The 21570-nt window shown below is 38.3% G+C and overlaps 1 protein-coding gene across 2 annotated transcripts; it reads left to right on the forward strand.

The window, feature by feature from the left end:
- The first annotated feature begins 10423 nt into the window (after positions 1–10423).
- LOC136694803 (H-2 class I histocompatibility antigen, alpha chain-like) lies at positions 10424–20663 on the forward strand. 2 transcript variants are annotated; one of them, XM_066668604.1, is made up of 10 exons: positions 10424–10596; positions 12696–12962; positions 14439–14717; positions 14891–15172; positions 16086–16205; positions 17768–17812; positions 18374–18406; positions 18516–18587; positions 19435–19567; positions 20020–20663. In XM_066668604.1, exons 1-9 carry the CDS (start codon positions 10533–10535, stop codon positions 19548–19550), a joined length of 1278 nt encoding a protein of 425 aa, XP_066524701.1. In that variant the 5' UTR covers positions 10424–10532; the 3' UTR covers positions 19551–19567; positions 20020–20663. The 2 variants fall into 2 exon arrangements, with proteins under 2 accessions (XP_066524701.1, XP_066524702.1); XM_066668605.1 differs by having other exon boundaries at positions 18516–18557.
- The last annotated feature ends 907 nt before the right edge of the window (positions 20664–21570 follow it).

Consider the following 21570-nt stretch of genomic DNA (forward strand, 5'->3'; position numbering starts at 1 on the left):
ACCGGCCCAGGGGTCTCATTTATAAAGGGTGTGTACACAGCAGAACAGGTCTGATATGTGTGTGTGTGTGTGTGTGTTACACCTCACACTGAACCTGTAGTTAATAAAAGTACTTGTAAAAATGAGTGTACATTTATGTAAGACAGAGACACAGTACAGTGCAGAGAGTGTGATTGGTAAATATGTGACATTACTTCACAGGAAGTCTGGGTCACTCCAGGAGCCTGACATTTTACATTACATTTTACTCAAGGGATATTAACGGATCTGGGCGGTGACTCCTGAATCCAAGGTCTCATACACCCGAGGACATCGTTCAATCACTTGTAAGAGATTAAATTAAATCTGTTCAGGTGGACTGTGGAGTCTCTTAGTCTTGTTCTGGCTGGAATTGTCACATAATATTTAGTGCTCAGATTTATTATTCTAGCTCTTATTTAACTCATGGTTGTGTTTTTAAATATTTTGGTAATTAGTAACATGTTAAAACAGGGCACCACTATAAATTAATTACTATGCAATAAACAGATGTTTAAACCAATTATATAAAGACCATTAATAATTTTTAACACAGAAAGGGCAACAGTGACCCCTTTTTTGTCTAACACTTATTAAATCTGTGCTGGAGCTGACAGGGTTAATGTCAACTGACGGAGGAGACAGTGAGGTTAGTATTTGGCAAGATCTGATGTTTAACTGTAGATGGATGTGGGTTCACTATTTGGCAAACAACAGGTCACTGTTACACTTCCTCTCTGTGTGTTATAACTGATTATTAACGACGTTTAATGTGTTTACAACCTCATTAATTATCATTTATAAACCCTTAAGTGTAGTCTTATTATGAAATGGACCATGCACTTTTCTAATTTCATCACAAAGAAAGGTTTAAAAATAAAGACCACTGAATATATTTCAATTACGTCATTAACTGAAAAAAGTGAATAATGACATGTTACCAACTACCAAACAACTAAGAATGAGAAAATAGCACAAAGACTGAGAAAACTAAACACAATCTTTAACTAATTCATACATGAATACATTAAACTGTGAATAAAATCTGGAACAAACTCCACTCACAAAAACAAACAAATAAATAAATAATAAAAAATCTACTGATAGTGAACAGAGTCAGTGATAAATACTCAGTTCTCCTCCAAATCACAGAGATACTTCAGTCAAGAACAAATGGGAAGATAATTTTAACAAATGGGAAAAATAGAGCCTATAATCTCCCGAGTTTATTACAGAAGATTATAAACGAAGGTGTTTTATCGAGTCTAAAATAAAAAAGGATTTCTCTAATACAGTGGTATGACCGGGAGCTGGAGCTGATTTCTAATTGGTCAACATTAATCTTGAAGCTAGTGTCATTCTAAAGGCTGAGACGTGTTTGTTTTGTTAATTACATCACTGTGACTCTTCAGACCAAAGGGCTTTATTAGTTTAGTGACTCTGAACACAAAAGATTTATTGGTTTGTTTGTGTATGAAATTGTTCAGTCACTTTGGGAACATGCTGTGGGCCTGTACTTTTCTGGAAAAAGGTTTTTTTTTGCTGAATCAGTGCAGAATTGTTATTAATACATAAGTCTGTGTGAGCTTTGATGCTAAGGTGTGAGCACATGTAGAAAACACACTGCAGAAGAGGAAGAGGGAGGACATCGTTAGCAGCACATTATTAAAACTGAAGATGGAAACAGCTCTTAAACTGAACTCAGATCTGAAGTGGTTTATAAATGTATTGAATTGTATAAAGAACCATTTATAGAACTGCATTATTTCCCCATTTCCCCTTTTATTCAGTTGATGACATAAGTGAAGTATTTACTCAGAGTTTTGTGTAAATGTACTGACTATAGCTCCTTTCACTCACGAACCATGACCCAGGAATGTCCCGGAGTTTCCCTGGAGGAGCTGTGTGTGTGTGAACATAAACTCCCAAAACAGTCGTCCTGATTCTCTGGAGTTCATGTGTGAAAGGGGCTTAACGTTAATGTTATTTTTACAAAAATGTTTTAAATACAGGCAGCAAAGAGCATTAACCACAGGAGCAGCCGTGGCCTAAATGTTATAGAAGTGTGTTTGGGACTGAAAGGTCACTGGTTCAGAGTGTGTGTGTGTGTGTGTGTGTAATGTGTGTTTGTGTGTGATGCGATGCTATGGCTAAATTAGACAGAGAGGCACAAACTCTTTTTTCTTAGTTTTTTTTTAAGATATCTAACCTCTCTGTCATAGTCATGTAGTAACACTGCTCACTCGTCCAGTCAGAGCTGTGGAGTGGAACAGGTTTTCAGGGTGAGCAGTAGTTTAAATAAAAAAACACATTCTACAGAACAGAAGATAATTTGTGAACTGCTTTATTTTAAACAGAGATTTTTAAAAAATCATTTAAGGCTTAAGGATTTTTTAAATTAAATCTATGGTTCTTTGTTACAAGGGTTAATGTGTGATGTTCGTTGATATTTCAGGGTCATGGGAACATGTTATATATTTAAACGTGTGTGAACTTTAAACTTTAAACTTTATTTAAACAATGTAAAGCTATATTTTAAAATAGCTTTGTATTAAACTTCTGTTCTAGTGTTGAATGTAATGCTCCTGTTTTGAGCTCAGCTTTTACTGTTTAATCACAAAGTGCTGAAGGGTCAAGGTCCATAGAGTCACCCTCAGAGAATATAGTTTCTGTTCATTGGTCAAAGTTTATATGTGTATTACACTGTGAATAAAATCACTTTTACATCGTCACTGAGTCGTAATCAATGACTCATTCTGTGTTTTCTGTGAAACAGTTTACACGTCATAGACAGGGCTCACCACATGGGGGCGCTTACAGCTGTTCATCTGTTTCTGTTTTTTCTTTTTTTTTCTGTTCTTTCTGTTTGTTTCTGTTTTGTTTTCTGTTTTTTTATTTCTGTTCTTCTGTGTGTTTTCTGTGAAGCAGTTTACACTTCATAGACAGGGCTCGCCACATGGGGGCGCTCATGTTTACAGTAGGTTCACTGCAGAGTCTGATTCACTCAGGCCACTATGGGTCAGTGTAATGAGTGTTTAATAATGAATCACTGGAGAAAATGACTGACTGCTCCTTTACAGTGTTCTCTGTGAAGAGACTAAATCCACAGCTCTGATCTTACGCTGTCTCTAGTGTAATCAGCTCCACTCTGTTTTCTTTAGCACTGTTCACATTTCAGCAGAAGTTCTACTGAATCTGGATCATAACCAGGTTTATGTTTTAGATCATTGCTGTCAACGTAGAGCTTCCTTTTTTTCTCTCTGTCTCAGTCACATCTGATTTGAGTCTGTTCCCTCTCAGAGTAACACACAGTCTGCAGAACAGTGGGAGAGGGGTGGGATTCTGAGACACAGTCTACATTTACAATCTGCACTCTCATGAATATTAATGAACACTCAGACTCTTAATCATTATTGAAGTGTAGTACTCAGTTTTCTCTGTGTGTGTGTTCTCCTCTTACAGACAGACGTGTGATCAGCCTGAAGTCTAAATACACACTGGGCCTAATGCACACACACTACACAAAGTGTTTATAGAGGATTTGATGTTCGCTTCTGAAATGATCAGCACAAGAGCTCATTAAAACTCACCTGTTATTGAAAAAGGAACAAGGAATACACACTAGAAAAGTGCACACTACTGAGGGGACTAAAAGAAATAAAGGGGTTAATGGTTGAAATGTAAAGCACCTTCGTGCTGGTCTCCAGTTATTTACAGTCGACTCATCATGTGTAGTACAGCACGTGCTCTCACACTCCGGCAGACTGTTACTGGGTGGTGAAGCAGTCTTCCACCTGATGCAGCCAAACAGCGCCACCTTTAGCAGAGAGTGTGTTCCACAACAGAATTCTCTGCTCTCGTCTGTTTCTCAGCACAAAGTACATCAAGTTCAGACTGTTGTACTTGGTAGTACAGACTTGGGTCAGTTCGACTTATGAGTAAACACTCCAGAGGACGGGACGTGGTCATTATGCAGTTGAAACACCAGCGTACCTGATGATTCACTTCTGGGGGAAAGTGAGTCACCCTGAGTTTGATGTGAAATGCATTCTGAGATATCTGTCTCAAGTCTAAGGAATTCAAGTCCCAGTGCATCCTCGAGGATACAGAGCAAGAACACGTCCGGGGATTTGGATTGTACTTGGCTAGGTGTAAACTTTCAAATGGATCTTTTGGGCTGAGATTGATGATGTTCCCCAAGTCCATGAGAACACAGCTATAAGAACTCATACTGAGAAACAGCTTCTGCTCTGTGGACGAGGGAATGGAGTAAGGAGCCAAGGCTTGAGGTGGTAGCCCCTGTCACCTGTAGAAATGATGATGTTTGATCACTGCTTAAAGCCAATAAATGTGACCATTTTAAACTGGACTTACCAAAAGCCAAACATGCTACAGCTCCATTGTTAAGATGGTTCTCTGCACTGCTGTTTCCCAGAATAAAGGAGTCATGTGTTGAACAACCACACTTCTTAAAATCATGATCAAATCGCAAATGACTTTAGTACGCTTAATACATTACAGTTGATAAAGCTGCTTGATTCTGGCTGTGGGTTCTTAAAGCAACATCAGTGCGATTACATGTGGGAAAGCGGCCACTGCTGCAGATTGCTCTTTAATGTCAGTCTGTTCAGTCACAGTGGAGGGACTTATCAGTTTTATTATGAAAGACAAAGCTGGAATCATGGAGGTTAAGCACGTCATTAACACCTGTAAGTGGAGAGATATTGTCTGATTCAGTAAAGTTTGTCTCTCTAAATCTGTGCCTGAGTCAGCTCATAGTTGCATGAGAATGACTCTTGGGAACCTGAATCAGCTCATTGACCATCATCATCATCATCATCATCATCATCATCATGTTTACCTCTGCTGAAATACTGCACTGTTCCTCTAGTACATGTTTATCTCTGCTGAAATACTGCACTGTTTCTCTAGTACATGTTTATCTCTGCTGAAATACTGCTCTGTTTCTCTAGTACATGTTTATCTCTGCTGAAATACTGCACTGTTTCTCTAGTACATGTTTATCTCTGCTGAAATACTGCACTGTCTCTCTAGTACATGTTTATCTCTGCTGAAATACTGCTCTGTTTCTCTAGTACATGTTTATCTCTGCTGAAATACTGCACTGTTTCTCTAGTACATGTTTATCTCTGCTGAAATACTGCACTGTTTCTCTAGTACGTGTTTATCTCTGCTGAAATACTGCACTGTTTCTCTAGTACGTGTTTATCTCTGCTGAAAAACTGCTCTGTTTCTCTAGTACAGGTTTATCTCTGCTGAAATACTGCACTGTCTCTCTAGTACATGTTTATCTCTGCTGAAATACTGCTCTGTTTCTCTAGTACATGTTTATCTCTGCTGAAATACTGCACTGTTTCTCTAGTACATGTTTATCTCTGCTGAAATACTGCACTGTTTCTCTAGTACGTGTTTATCTCTGCTGAAATACTGCACTGTTTCTCTAGTACGTGTTTATCTCTGCTGAAAAACTGCTCTGTTTCTCTAGTACAGGTTTATCTCTGCTGAAATACTGCACTGTTTCTCTAGTACGTGTTTATCTCTGCTGAAAAACTGCTCTGTTTCTCTAGTACAGGTTTATCTCTGCTGAAATACTGCACTGTTTCTCTAGTATATGTTTATCTCTGCTGAAATACTGCACTGTTTCTCTAGTACGTGTTTATCTCTGCTGAAATAACGCACTGTTTCTCTAGTACGTGTTTATCTCTGCTGAAATACTGCACTCTTTCTCTAGTATGTGTTTATCTTTGCTGTAATACCACACTGTTTCTCTAGTACATGTTTATCTCTGTTGAAAAAGCTGCACTGTTTCTCTAGTACGTGTTTATCTCTGCTGAAATACTGCACTGTTTCTCTAGTACGTGTTTATCTCTGCTGAAATACTGCACTGTTTCTCTACTACATGTTTATCTCTTCTGAAATACTGCACTGTTCCTCTAGTACAGGTTTATCTCTGCTGAAATATACTGCACTGTTCCTCTAGTACATGTTTATCTCTGTTGAAAAAGCTGCACTGTTTCTCTAGTACGTGTTTATCTCTGCTGAAATACCGCACTGTTTCTCTAGTACGTGTTTATCTCTGCTGAAATACTGCACTGTTTCTCTAGTACGTGTTTATCTCTGCTGAAATACTGCAGTTTCTCCAGTACATGTTTATCTCTTCTGAAATACTGCACTGTTCCTCTAGTACATGTTTATCTCTGCTGAAATACTGCACTGTTCTTCTAGTACATGTTTATCTCTGTTGAAAAAGCTGCACTGTTTCTCTAGTACATGTTTATCTCTGCTGAAATACCGCACTGTTTCTCTAGTACGTGTTTATCTCTGCTGAAATACTGCACTGTTCCTCTAGTACATGTTTATCTCTGTTGAAAAAGCTGCACTGTTTCTCTAGTACATGTTTATCTCTGCTGAAATACCGCACTGTTTCTCTAGTACGTGTTTATCTCTGCTGAAATACTGCACTGTTCCTCTAGTACATGTTTATCTCTGCTGAAATACTGCACTGTTTCTCTAGTACACGTTTATCTCTGCTGAAATACTGCACTGTTTCTCTAGTACATGTTTATCTCTGCTGAAATACTGCACTGTTATTAGAAGTGCCCCAACGTTAGACACATTTAAATCAAGACTTAAAACACTCCTGTTTGAGCAGGCTTACAGCTCAGTTTAAAATATTCTGCACTTTTCTGTAACGGCATTTTATTTCTTTTATTTCTTTTCATTTATTGTCATTTTAAATTGTTTTAATCATTTTAATCATTTTACTCTTTTTATGTAATTGTCTTATTGGAATTTATGATTTTACTCTGGCTTTTAATGTAATTTCTTTTTCTGTAAAGCACTTTGAATTGCTTCTGTATGAAAGGTGCTCTATAAATAAACTTGCCTTGCCTTGCCTTGCCTTGCCTGTTTCTCTAGTACATGTTTATCTCTGCTGAAATACTGCACTGTTTCTCTAGTACGTGTTTATCTCTGCTGAAATACTGCACTATTCCTCTAGTACGTGTTTATCTCTGCTGAAATACTGCACTGTTTCTCTAGTATGTGTTTATCTCTGCTGAAATACTGCACTGTTCCTCTAGTACGTGTTTATCTCTGCTGAAATACTGCTCTGTTCCTCTAGTACATGTTTATCTCTGCTGAAATACTGCACTGTTCCTCTAGTACATGTTTATCTCTGCTGAAATACTGCACTGTTCCTCTAGTACATGTTTATCTCTGCTGAAATACTGCACTGTTTCTCTAGTACGTGTTTATCTCTGCTGAAATACTGCACTGTTTCTCTAGTACATGTTAATCTCTGCTGAAATACTGCAGTTTCTCTAGTACATGTTTATCTCTGCTGAAATACTGCACTATTCCTCTAGTACGTGTTTATCTCTGCTGAAATACTGCACTGTTCCTCTAGTACATGTTTATCTCTGCTGAAATACTGCACTGTTTCTCTAGTACATGTTTATCTCTGCTGAAATACTGCACTGTTCCTCTAGTACATGTTTATCTCTGTTGAAAAAGCTGCACTGTTTCTCTAGTACATGTTTATCTCTGCTGAAATACCACACTGTTTCTCTAGTACATGTTTATCTCTGCTGAAATACTGCACTGTTCCTCTAGTACATGTTTATCTCTGCTGAAATACTGCACTGTTTCTCTAGTACGTGTTTATCTCTGCTGAAATACTGCAATTTTTCCAGTACATGTTTATCTCTTCTGAAATACTGCACTGTTCCTCTAGTACATGTTTATCTCTGCTGAAATACTGCACTGTTCCTCTAGTACATGTTTATCTCTGTTGAAAAAGCTGCACTGTTTGTCTAGTACATGTTTATCTCTGTTAAAATACTGCACTCTTTCTCTAGTATGTGTTTATCTCTGCTGTAATACCACACTGTTTCTCTAGTACATGTTTATCTCTGCTGAAATACTGCACTGTTTCTCTAGTACATGTTTATCTCTGTTGAAAAAGCTGCACTGTTTCTCTAGTACATGTTTATCTCTGCTGAAATACTGCACTCTTTCTCTAGTATGTGTTTATCTTTGCTGTAATACCACACTGTTTCTCTAGTACATGTTTATCTCTGTTGAAAAAGCTGCACTGTTTCTCTAGTACGTGTTTATCTCTGCTGAAATACTGCACTGTTTCTCTAGTACGTGTTTATCTCTGCTGAAATACTGCTCTGTTTCTCTAGTACATGTTTATCTCTGCTGAAATACTGCACTGTTTCTCTAGTACATGTTTATCTCTGCTGAAATACTGCACTGTTTCTCTAGTACGTGTTTATCTCTGCTGAAATACTGCACTGTTTCTCTAGTACATGTTTATCTCTGCTGAAATACTGCACTGTTCCTCTAGTACATGTTTATCTCTGCTGAAATACTGCACTGTTCCTCTAGTACATGTTCATCTCTGTTGAAAAAGCTGCACTGTTTCTTTAGTACTTGTTTATCTCTGTTAAGATACTGCACTCTTTCTCTAGTATGTGTTTATCTCTGCTGTAATACCACACTGTTTCTCTAGTACATGTTTATCTCTGCTGAAATACTGCACTGTTTCTCTAGTACATGTTTATCTCTGTTGAAAAAGCTGCACTGTTTCTCTAGTACATGTTTATCTCTGCTGTAATACCACACTGTTTCTCTAGTACATGTCTATCTCTGCTGAAATACTGCACTGTTTCTCTAGTACATGTTTATCTCTGTTGAAAAAGCTGCACTGTTTCTCTAGTACATGTTTATCTCTGCTGAAATACTGCACTCTTTCTCTAGTATGTGTTTATCTTTGCTGTAATACCACACTGTTTCTCTAGTACATGTTTATCTCTGCTGAAATACCGCACTGTTTCTCTAGTACGTGTTTATCTCTGCTGAAATACTGCAGTTTCTCCAGTACATGTTTATCTCTTCTGAAATACTGCACTGTTCCTCTAGTACATGTTTATCTCTGTTGAAAAAGCTGCACTGTTTCTCTAGTACATGTTTATCTCTGTTAAAATACTGCACTCTTTCTCTAGTATGTGTTTATCTCTGCTGTACTACCACACTGTTTCTCTAGTACATGTTTATCTCTGCTGAAATACTGCACTGTTTCTCTAGTACATGTTTATCTCTGCTGAAATACTGCACTGTTTCTCTAGTACGTGTTTATCTCTGCTGAAATACTGCACTCTTTCTCTAGTATGTGTTTATCTTTGTTGTAATACCACACTGTTTCTCTAGTACATGTTTATCTCTGTTGAAAAAGCTGCACTGTTTCTCTAGTACATGTTTATCTCTGTTGAAAAAGCTGCACTGTTTCTCTAGTACATGTTTATCTCTGTTGAAAAAGTTGCACTGTTTCTCTAGTACATGTTTATCTCTGCTGAAATACTGCACTGTTCCTCTAGTACATGTTTATCTCTGCTGAAATACTGCACTGTTTCTCTAGTACATGTTTATCTCTGCTGAAATACTGCACTGTTTCTCTAGTACATGTTTATCTCTGCTGAAATACTGCACTGTTCCTCTAGTACATGTTTATCTCTGCTGAAATACTGCACTGTTTCTCTAGTACATGTTTATCTCTGCTGAAATACTGCACTGTTTCTCTAGTACGTGTTTATCTCTGCTGAAATACTGCACTCTTTCTCTAGTATGTGTTTATCTTTGCTGTAATACCACACTGTTTCTCTAGTACATGTTTATCTCTGTTGAAAAAGCTGCACTGTTTCTCTAGTACATGTTTATCTCTGTTGAAAAAGCTGCACTGTTTCTCTAGTACATGTTTATCTCTGTTGAAAAAGTTGCACTGTTTCTCTAGTACATGTTTATCTCTGCTGAAATACTGCACTGTTCCTCTAGTACATGTTTATCTCTGCTGAAATACTGCACTGTTTCTCTAGTACATGTTTATCTCTGCTGAAATACTGCACTGTTTCTCTAGTACATGTTTCTCTCTGCTGAAATACTGCACTGTTCCTCTAGTACATGTTTATCTCTGCTGAAATACTGCACTGTTTCTCTAGTACATGTTTATCTCTGCTGAAATACTGCACTGTTTCTCTAGTACATGTTTATCTCTGCTGAAATACTGCACTGTTCCTCTAGTACATGTTTATCTCTGCTGAAATACTGCACTGTTCCTCTAGTACATGTTTATCTCTGCTGAAATACTGCACTGTTCCTCTAGTACATGTTTATCTCTGCTGAAATACTGCACTCTTTCTCTAGTACATGTTTATCTCTGCTGAAATACCGCACTGTTTCCTGTTAGACTCTGAGCAGGGGGCAGAGCTCTGCACCATGTTTCTAAAGTCCTTTGTTGTTTACAAGGTGGTGTCACATGCGTGTATGAGCTCTTTAAACAGAGAACAGTGAAGAGAAGGACTAGACTTCTGAGTGTTTTTAGTGCATTAGTCTATTAATGACATTGTTAAGGAGTGAGAGTTGCACATTTCTAAGATTTTTGTGACAAACAGACCTTAAATGTGAAGAAACTCTGGACCATTGACCAGTTCATGATGGGAGCAACTGGACTTTGGGTTTTTGTGCTGTTTGGAGTTCTGCACCTTTCTCTTGGAGGTGAGTTATTCTCCAAAGTTAAAGTTAACATGAGCATGGGTTAAATAAATACATTAACACAGAGAGAGAGAAAAAAAGAGAGAGAGAGAGAGAGGTTCATTTAAACCCTGATGTATTTAAATCCCAATCCCTGAAGAGCTGTGAAAAGGTTTGTGGCTAAATATTCAGATTATATAGCGGTTATGTTCACATTAATTTAAATAAAATGAATTGGCAACAGAAAGCAACATCTGAGACCTAGCTTTTCTTGTTCAGCTTCAACTCACTCTCTGTATCTGAGATTGTTACTACATCTGGAAAACCTGAGGTGATCAGCACATAAATCGATAAAGAGCTTTGTCTTAGGTTTCTTCTTGTCATTGTTGCGGTCAGAGATTCAGGTTTCCATTGTCTGAGGTAACAGCTTCCTGCTGTAGTTAAAGTGACTGTACATTTCTGAACTGACAGCATCTTCAAACCTAATGGACCAGTACAGTTCAGAGTTTATTTTCTTACACATTCCCAAGGTGACTTCTCAGACTGACACCTGGATCAGATTGACACCTGGATCAGACTGACTCCTGGCTCATTCTGAAACATGAACTCCAGTCTTGATTTAATCTCTAACCGCGGCAGAGAAAGTGAAAGTAACACAAATGATGCATTTACAACGTTAAAGGCTGAATTTAAAGTGCTGCGCCAGTAAAAATATTAAACGTTGTAAGAACATAAAATACAGCAACACTTTAAATTACAGCCTGTTTTTTACTGGGTAAGTCCAGAGTAAGGACCTGTTGAGTAAGCCGTAAGATACAATAAGTACTGAGTAAGTAAAGGGTATGACACTAGAAATATGTGGTTATTGCTGGTATCTTACAAACATTTTACAAATAAGACACTTAACTACATTCTGAATCCATTGTAATCCTAAGCATAATCATAGATTATTAAATGAAATTAAAATTATGAAAGTTTATACAAATGACTGTTACTGTCACTTTTTATAAATAAGGAATGCAGCTACTATTTTGAATTCACTGTGTTTGAATGTAATTATAGACCCTTTAACAATAATTACAGAGCACCTACAGAGAAGGACATGGTCAGCTACTTTCATTACAGACAGCAGCAGAGTTTCATGGTGCTTTGTATTCATTAGATTCAGGACGTGATTTACCACAGTAATCATCATCACATACTTAGAGATATTTACACCTTTTGTCTATATGTACTGAGGCATTGTATGATCATAGAGGACTAAAGAACTGGGTGTTTCTCTTCTGCTCTTCTTTGTTTACTCGTAAATGTTTGTAAGATACTCAGTAATAACCAGATATTTCTAGTGTCATACCCTTTACTTACTCAGTACTTATTGTATCTTACAGTTTGCAGGTCCTTACACTGTACTTACCCAGTAATTAGTGGGCTGTAATTTAAAGCGTTTCCCAAAAAAAATTATCTGGATGTTAAGCTTGTAATGGAGCATGGTAAAACCCCACTCCAGTCTCTCTGCTTGGGTGTCCCCACTGAAAGAGTGCCTGTGGAAACTGCTATGTTCTAGTGATGATGGATTAGTTCACTAAATGTCTCAAGGCAAATGCAGTCCCTGCCCAGATTGTAGCCACCATAGCTGAGCGTTTTTCTGCAGATGCAGTGTGCTGGAGGAGCTCCAGAGTGATCAGGGATTCTGCTTTGTGCCACCTGCCCCTTGTCCTTCTAGTGTGTCTAGACTTGGCCTTCTGGCCACTTCAGGCTGTGGTGTGGCTACTGGCATGAGGTCCTCACTGATTTGGCCACCGCGTCCTTTGTTAGTTCTTGACACAAGCTTCTTAGGTCATTATTAAAGAGTCCTTAAAAGGCAGTATGGCTGAGCTCACCTGCTCTTACACTGGACACACTCTACTCCTGCCTTTCTGACCAGTTCCAACTTTTGCAGAAATGTGCTTTGAATGTGTGTATATATTGAAGTTGATGTTCAGAGCTCTTATCACAGTGAAATTGTTAGAGTATATGACTGATGACTGTCTGTAGAGATTTTATGTCAGTGAATCTAATTAACAACTCTCTGTTTTGTAATAAAATCAATGCTTAAAATCATTGCATTTCTTTGGTTCCCACAGATAAACACACTCTATTTTACCTCTTCACGGCCCAGTCAAACCACTCTGTGAACAACATCTACCAGTTCAGTGTAGAGACTCTGCTGGACGACACACAGATGGACTCCTACAGCAGTCGGGATGGTATCAGGACTCCTAAACAGAGCTGGGTGAAGGAGATAGAGGAGAGTGTGTGGAAAGATGGCACTGAGAAGTTGAAGGATGATGGGTATCTTTTACACGAGTTCTTCGTCACTCAGATGAAGTTCTCTGGCCATGATCCGTCAGGTGAGAAACTGCTGGTGTTCTCCTTTTTAAAGATGTACGTCCTCCTCTCAGAGAAAGAAGAGTCTGTAGATTTACACACACTGCTCTGATTAGAGCTCTTCATTCCTTCATCTTCAACTCAGTCACAGAATAAACACAACACACTCCATCAGCCCACAGTCGACTAACAGTGGTCTCTCCTCCTGGAGACTGTCATCATCTTCACTGGGGACCCTCCTCAGATTCAGTCTGGAAATCATTAATGTAGGATTAATATTAGTGTTCTGTGGTAGTTCTGTATAATGTTATTAAAATGTGATTATCATTGTCATTATCATCATCAGCATCTTCCTCCCAATCCATTTCAGGGTCAGAGTGGTTACAGGAACCACTTCAGCTGGCTTCTCTCACTGTGAAAGAGCAGGGGTTATACTCAGACCACCTCCCGTATCACTGAGCTCCTCACCCAGTCACACAGCCTGTGCCCAGATACCCACCTGAGGAAACTCATTTTGGCCACTTGTATCCACCATCTCATTCTTACGATCATTGCCCAAAAAGCTCATGATTGAGACTCATAAGTGCGAGTGGATGTGTAGATCAACAGGTAAATTAAGAGCTTTAGGTTATGGCTCAGCTCCCTCTTCACCACGATGGTCAAGTACAGTGACTGCATCACTGCAGATGCTGCACCAAACTTACAGGATGATTGGGCTTTAAATAACTGTGGGATGTACGACAGGATTCATAGATTGAGAAGAGGTGGTAAAGTGCAGTGAATGTCTTATGTGATGTGTGGAAAATGGGTCACAAATCAGTTGTTCATGATTGATACAAAGAATTTATTTCATTTTGGTGGAAAAAGTCAGTGTGAAGAAAGGTAGCTGAATTTGCAGGTGTAAGGAAGTGCATGGTCACACGAGTTGATCAGGAGCAGCAAACTCCCCAGTCTACAGGAAATTCTCCTCAGAATTGAGGCTGGACTACAGGGACCCCTGAGGGCCTCTTGCATGCCACTCTGGTCTGTAAGTTCATGGTATGCTGTTCCCTGCTGTATGTTTTTTCAGAAATTAGGACCTGCATTAACTTCAAGAAGCAGTTTTTACCTGGATGTGAAATACACTGGTGGTCACTAACTATCAGCCTCTTCTTCAGTTCTGGGAAGGATGTCCTGTAGACTGGGATTTTTAAAATGATTCAGTCAACTTCAGAAGCAAATTCAGATCCCCAAAATAATCTCTTTCATATTCAAAGAGAATATTCAGTTTATTATTGAATCTGTGTTTTTGTTCATGCAACTTCATGTTCAAGGAAAGTGGGTAAGATACGTATTTATGCATTTTACCCAGAGTCTGTGAGACTGTGCTGCATCCAATTTTGGAAGGGTGAGAAATTTCGGTGTGTGTGTGTGTGTGTGTGTGTGTGCGCGCGCACAATTGAATGTCTGATGTTGAGTGTTTGATGAATCCTGATGAACTCTGTGTCTGTTCTTCACAGATAATCATGTTCTTCAGTGGAGATTCGGCTGTGAGGGGGAAAAGCTTTCTGACGGATCAGTTTCAACTTTAAACTGCATTAATCAATTTGCCTACGATGGAGAAGATTTAATCTCTTATGACTGGACCTTGAAGAAGTGGACAGTCTCAGCTGGTCAAGACACTGAACTGGAGAAAAGGTGGAATTCTGAAAATGGAAATCCTCTTCTTATGATATGTGTTGACTCTTTGAACTGGCTGAAGATTTATTTACTCCACAGCCCTACTGAAACCAAGCCAAGTGAGTATTTGTATTTAGTTTTTTTTTTGACTTATCTACATCTAAAAGTGTGAATCTCAGAACAGGTAACTTCTTCATGATCAGAGGGATGTGTGGTAAAAGGGGAAGATAAATGTGGAAAATCTGAATTCTGACTGAAACACATTGTGTGTTTACACTGTTCCTCTCTGCAGCTGTTCCAGGTGTGTATGTGTTGAAGAAATCTCAGACTGAGTCCAGCAGACTGACCCTGACCTGCCTGGCCACGGGCTTCTACCACAAAGACCTGAAGATGAGACTGAGGAGATTCAACACTTCACTCCCTGATCATCTACTAACATCCTCAGGAGTCAGACCCAATGGTGATGGAACCTACCAGCTGAGGAAGAGTGTGGACGTCCAGGAGGAAGATACAGCAGGATACGACTGTTATGTGGAACACAATGCCTTCAATGGATCAGTGATTAAACCCTGGGGTAAATTTATCTGTGTTTGATTATCCACTAACACTGAAGAGTAGAGAGAGTCCTCCATTAGACTCAGAATATCCCACTGTTTTTACAGTAGTTACAGTTCTTACAGGGGTTTATTTTAATCCAGAAACACTGAAGAGTAGAGAGTCCTCCATTAGACTCAGAATATCCCACTGTTCTTACAGTAGTTACAGTTCTTACAGGGGTTTATTTTAATCCAGAAACACTGAAGAGTAGAGAGAGTCCTCCATTAGACTCAGAATATCCCACTGTTCTTACAGTAGTTACAGTTCTTACAGGGGTTTATTTTAATCCAGAAACACTGAAGAGTAGAGAGTCCTTCATTAGACTCAGAATATCCCATTGTTCTTACAGTAGTTACAGTTCTTACAGGGGTTTATTTTAATCCAGAAACACTGAAGAGTAGAGAGTCCTCCATTAGACTCAGAATATCCCACTGTTCTTACAGTAGTTACAGTTCTTACAGGGGTTTATTTTAATCCAGAAACACTGAAGAGTAGAGAGTCCTCCATTAGACTCTGAATATCCCACTGTTCTTACAGTAGTTACAGTTCTTACAGGGGTTTATTTTAATCCAGAAACACTGAAGAGTAGAGAGTCCTCCATTAGACTCTGAATATCCCACTGTTCTTACAGTAGTTACAGTTCTTACAGGGGTTTATTTTAATCCAGAAACACTGAAGAGTAGAGAGTCCTCCATTAGACTCAGAATATCCCACTGTTCTTACAGTAGTTACAGTTCTTACAGGGGTTTATTTTAATCCAGAAACACTGAAGAGTAGAGAGTCCTCCATTAGACTCAGAATATCCCAGTGTTCTGACTGTTGTTACAGTTTTTATTTTAATCCAGAAATTGTGTGTTTCTTATTGTTTTCCTTATTTTCCTTGCCTACAGACAGGATACAATTTGCCTCTTCAGGTGTTCAGGATTTGACCTTTGGACTGGTGATTGGACCGGTGGTGTTGGTGGTTTTTGTGTGTGGGCTTATTTTCGATCGTAAAAAGACAGCAATAAGTAAGTTATGATACAGATACTAATATAAGGAAATAAATATCAGAAACTATAGTCCAGAACGCTCTGTATATTATTAAACATTGTAAACTTAAAATATCGGTTATTAAAATATATTCATATATTTTCGACTAGTCTAAATGAGAATTTCAATACAAACACCTATTTCAGAAATGTTAGAATATTTTATAAAATGAAATAAGACTGTGTGTTATGCTACAATGATAAATATAGACACATCATCCTTGGAGTACGTCTGTCACTTCCGAGTCTGTCACTGCATCAAGAAAAGCAACCTGAAACCATACATTGATTCTATGTGAAAATTCTAACAAATTCCCTGGGCCCAAGCTTATCTCACATGTTCAAAAAGAAATGAATGTGTGCTGTGGTTGGAGGAGTCCATGTTTCAATATGTTTTCCCATTTTTGAAATGAGAAAAAGAAAAACAGAAACCAAGCAGTTATCCAAAAAAAATCACATGGAAACATACACAGGAAATGCTCTGTGTGCTTTCTTCATTCTTTAATATGCTTCTTTGGAGGCTGAAAGCAAGTCAGTAGCTGGCCAACCAAAGTTACGCTCCCCATTTTATTGCTTAAACATGAAATGCTGTGTGAATTTCCAAGAAAATAAACACATTTCTATTTTGACCATGTCGTGGCAGCTCTGTGACCTCGAGTGAACAGAAAACAAGTAAATACTTAATGAGGACGTCTTCGACTGTGGGGAAATGCTGTTTTGTTTATGTTCAGAAGCACTCTGTCTTTTAAGGTGGAGTGGTATGTTTGAGAAGAAAAACAACTGTTGTTTTTACGTGGCTGAAGTTTAACTTCTCTGTAAGATTTCATTCACTGTTTGAATTACCACAGAATCTTTTTGTAACCCGTTTTGTAGCACTTTTGGTAATGCACTTAGCCATCTCCTAAATTTGGAGATATTTCCATCTTAAGTGATCCAAAACAGCAAAAATAAATCAATAATTGGCACCTATGGAGCAGAAACAGAGGAATATCTTCATCTTGGTTTGTGCTTTTGAATGTTTGGAGTTCTCTTCATTGTCTAAAAGAACTACAGATGCCTTTTCTGAGACTGAGACTGTTTGTTTTTTTACTCATTTATTGACACTGGGGCTTCGTAAATATATTAGACCAGTTTCTACCTCGCAAAGAGACTGGAGAGCAGCAAACAGTGAGGAAATATCTTCTGAATTTTATAAAAAGTTTTTTTTTTTCATTAGAATCATGAATGTTGCCTTTAGCGGTGTTACATTAAATGAACTTTGGGCCTTGTTCATTTCGTTTTCTTATTCACATTTTCAAAACTGCCAAAACTCAATGGGTTGAAAACCAAATACAGATTGTGTCTCCTTGTACTTTACAAAATACAAGGGCGTTAATCAGGGACAACATTGGAAATCCTTTTCATTCACACTGAGAATTCACACTGCTGAACATGTTTAGAGTCATTGAATGGTTAATGAGTGAATGTGGAAACAGTCAATCAGGACACAGTAGATGTTACTGCACATCTGTACTCAACTTTTTATTAACATTTCTTTTCAGGTGTGAAGAAACATGTTTCTGAAGTTCGATGGGTCATCGTAAATGGTGAGATCTGTTTAAGTTTCATTCGAACAATGTGCCATTATTTATCATTGTACAATGTACAACGAAATGTGTTCTCCTCATTTAACCCAGCTGTGGCATTAAACACACATACACCCCCCCACCACACACACACTAGTGCACTAGAGGCTGTAAACACACACCCAGAATGGGGAGGGACAGTCATCCTGGTCAGATATGTTTGGTGCATTGTCCCGGGGAACTTCATCCGTGGATGTTCCCGTCGGTCATGGGGATCAAACCTACCAAGTCCAAGCTCGGTCTCTAACCATTAGGCCATGGCTGCCCACTCTCAACTTCTCTCATCATCTTTGTTTCAGCTCCAGCTTCATTTCTGAGCGTAATACAACAGTGTTAACGTAACGGTTTATTAGTGAAGCTGTTTTTCTCTGTTCTCTGTGTAATGAAATAAAACTGAACCCCGTTTAAACTGTCAACAATGTTTCTGGAACAGAGCAGTGATAGGGACATACAGCTCTTTTTACTGATCATTGTTCTGATCTTTCCTTATTTTAATGTGTATTTAACTGGATTCTCCTCTAGATCCTGAGGCTGGTGATTCTGGTGATGTCTCCGGTAATAGTTCATATTTAAAACATGTGGATTTGAAAATATTTAGTATAAATGTGTGGCTGTTCACTGTAACTCATCTCTGATAGAGTTTTATGCTGTGTTTGTATTTCAGGAGTGGGAAACAGTGTTGGATCAAACAACGACAACAATAAAAGTGATGAAATTCACTCATCAACTGACACTGGTAACTTTTCTCCTAGACTCAAGTTACAACATATTAGATTTTAATGGCAGTGCATTGTTTATCATTGGTAGATCTCTGTAAGGGCTTTGAGGTGCTGCACATGATGTGGGTGGAGCAAGGGAGGAGCAGAGGATAAATAAATATATATGGACAGAGGAGAAACTGGGCTGTTCCATTACACAAGCAACATCTACAAACTTGAAGATGAATTCCAACAATCAGGAGACAAAAAGATAAACATATTTTACCTTTTAAAGTGGACAGATTATACCCTTTATTTCACAAGTGAAGACAGATTTGGAGGTGTGTGGCTTTGTTCAAATTCATAAAAAAAGGAACAACACAGCGTTTTCTCCCTCTGTCTAAACAGCCCAGGTCAGAAAGACCAGTTTCAGTGCCTGTTGAGAATAAGCCTCTCATTACTTTCAAGTAGAAGGGGCCCAGGACTGAGGAGTGAGGAGCAGAAACACTGGGAAAAAGGCCAAAGCAAAATTCACTAAAACCCAGTTTCTCTGTGATCACTGTGTTAGTTTTGCGTTCTCATTGTGTTAGTAAAAGCTGGTCCAGCGCTATGATTGGAGAGACTTAGTTGAGGGGGTGGGGCCATTCTTAAGTGGTGACAAAATGATCATGTGATATATCCAGAGATCTCATTATTGTGCTACATTGTACAAGACTGGGTGGTCTTGTTTCATAGTGTGTAGGTTGGTGAGCTCAAGATCCCCATATTAATGTCTTAATGCACTCAAAAGTGTGTTTTTAATGTCCCCTTAGATCCCCTTTATTTTGATTCCCCAAAAACATTAATTGTTCTGTTGATATTAACAACAAATTAATGATTTTTTAGGTTTCCGTGAGAGGAAAACTGATGAAACCACTGTGATGCTGGAGGAACCTTCCAATAATCCTGATACAACTGATCAGCTTCCAGAAGAACAGCAGACACTGACCCCTACAGTATAAACCCCTGTTGATTTATTGTAAGTGTTTTATAAACTTGTTCCTATGTAATTAAAAATACACACATTCATTAGACATACGTCAAACTATAAACATCTCTCTGAAAGTGACAGACAAGATGGAGGGGACAGGAATGCTGTCATTTACATACACTGTCACTGAGCAGTTTGAGAGCTTTTACTGCTCTGTTGTTTATTCAGAATAAGCCCAGAAAACGATTGCCTCCAGACTTTGGTGTTTTACATTAATTTAAGCTGAAAACTTATGAGAACCCTGTATTAGAATCTCAGGTCATAAATTAGGTCAAACATTGTAAACTTTGAAATGTATAATCAGTAAACTACACTCTGAGGTGTAGTTATTGTTAGCTGAGAGAACTATAGAGATTATCTGTAATTTAATTGTAATTTAACGCTGTCACAAAAGCAAAAATCTAAGCTTTATTCTGAGCTGTTTTTCTGTTCTTTCCCAGGAAAACTTCTCAGGAAATGCTGACGGTTCCATGAACTTTGAACTTGAAGGAGATCGGGCCTTTTCTTTTGCTGCACAAACATTTTGGAAGAGTTTGGGACACATTTCTCTGGACTGTGTTCTTTGTGTCTGTTGTATGATGGAGTTTGGATGTGTTGTGTGTTAATGAGACTGAGGGGAGGTGGAGAACTGAGTCTAGAACAAATCTGCTCTTTCATTTGTAAAGCAGTGTTTTTACATTTGTTATAAATTATGATCATGTACATAATCGATGACGCTACAAACTCGCATGTCTCAGTACCAGCGATAACAAGAACGTACAAAAACTTCAAACTGTATTCAGATGTTTGAGCGTTAATATGTTATTGATGTTATGTATGAAATATGTATATTTTGTATAAATTGTTTAATATAGAAATGCTGGAATGTCTGTGATGGACTGGTGTCCTCTCCAGGGCGTGTACCTTGTGCCTGGCCTTGTCTCCAGTGATTTCAGGAAGCACTTACAGATGATGAATGAATGAATGAATGAATGAATGAATGAGAAAATCACCCTCAAAGCTATGATTTTGCTATTGTTTCACAAATTGTGTACATTTTATTTATAAATTGTCTTTTAAATGTTAAAAACTTAAGGGCAGTGCAATGATGATTCACTTATGTAAATATTAATACTTCAATAAACCTTTTTCTATTAATTCTTTTCTATTAATTTCTATTAATGAAAGTTATTAAAGAACTTAGTGCCAATTTATGACACAAAAGAATACATTAAACATAACATAAAACACCCTTTTAATTTTGTTGCTTTGGCCAAATTATTATTTTAAAGGAACTGGAGGTTTCTCATGATAAAAACTGCACCATGATAACTTCTAGCTTCCATTAGAAATGTTTAAATTACACAGAGATGTAGTAATAATAATCTCACATGAATGAAACAAAACTACTGTAATCAGAAATATCAACTTGTTAAAGGCAAATTAAAGTGTTCCATGAACCTCTACTTCATCAGAATTAAAGTTCTAAAGTAAAACACACCACACTCCTCACAGACAGTCACCCGGAGGAAACCCACGCAGACACAGAGAGAACACACCACATTCCTCACAGACAGTCACCCGGAGGAAACCTACGCAGACACAGAGAGAACACACCACACTCCTCACAGACAGTCACCTGGAGGAAACCCACGCGGACACAGGGAGAACACACCACACTCCTCACAGACAGTCATCCGGAACGGGAATAGAAATCACAACCTCCAGGTCCCTGGAGCTGTGCGACTGTGACACTACCTGCTGCGTCACCGTGCCACCCATATTAAATACAGTCTTTAATTAATACTCTGTTTTTAACACAGAACTCATTTGGAATAAAGAAAAGGGAGGTTCTGTGACACAGTTCTGTAGTAAAACACCAGTCCAGTCCCATTCCTTCATTTAAAATACGAAAGTGCTTTGTATGAAACAGACAGATATTTCCTTCTGGTCAGCGCCTGAAGCATCATTCTTTGTCGTGTGGCTCAGTTTAAAAAATCAGATTTGGTCAC

This window comes from Hoplias malabaricus, chromosome 4 (assembly GCF_029633855.1).
Source record: "Hoplias malabaricus isolate fHopMal1 chromosome 4, fHopMal1.hap1, whole genome shotgun sequence".
Classification (NCBI taxonomy): domain Eukaryota; kingdom Metazoa; phylum Chordata; class Actinopteri; order Characiformes; family Erythrinidae; genus Hoplias; species Hoplias malabaricus.

What these genes read in the sequence shown, in the direction of transcription:
- LOC136694803 (XM_066668604.1), top strand. Translation starts at nt 10,533, where the DNA reads ATGATGGGAGCAACTGGACTTTGGGTTTTTGTGCTGTTTGGAGTTCTG. An exon ending in TCGTAAAAAGACAGCAATAA is followed by an intron (nt 16,206 to 17,767) that starts GTAAGTTATGAT and finishes ATTTCTTTTCAG; the next exon opens with GTGTGAAGAAACATGTTTCT. An exon ending in TCACTCATCAACTGACACTG is followed by an intron (nt 18,588 to 19,434) that starts GTAACTTTTCTC and finishes ATGATTTTTTAG; the next exon opens with GTTTCCGTGAGAGGAAAACT.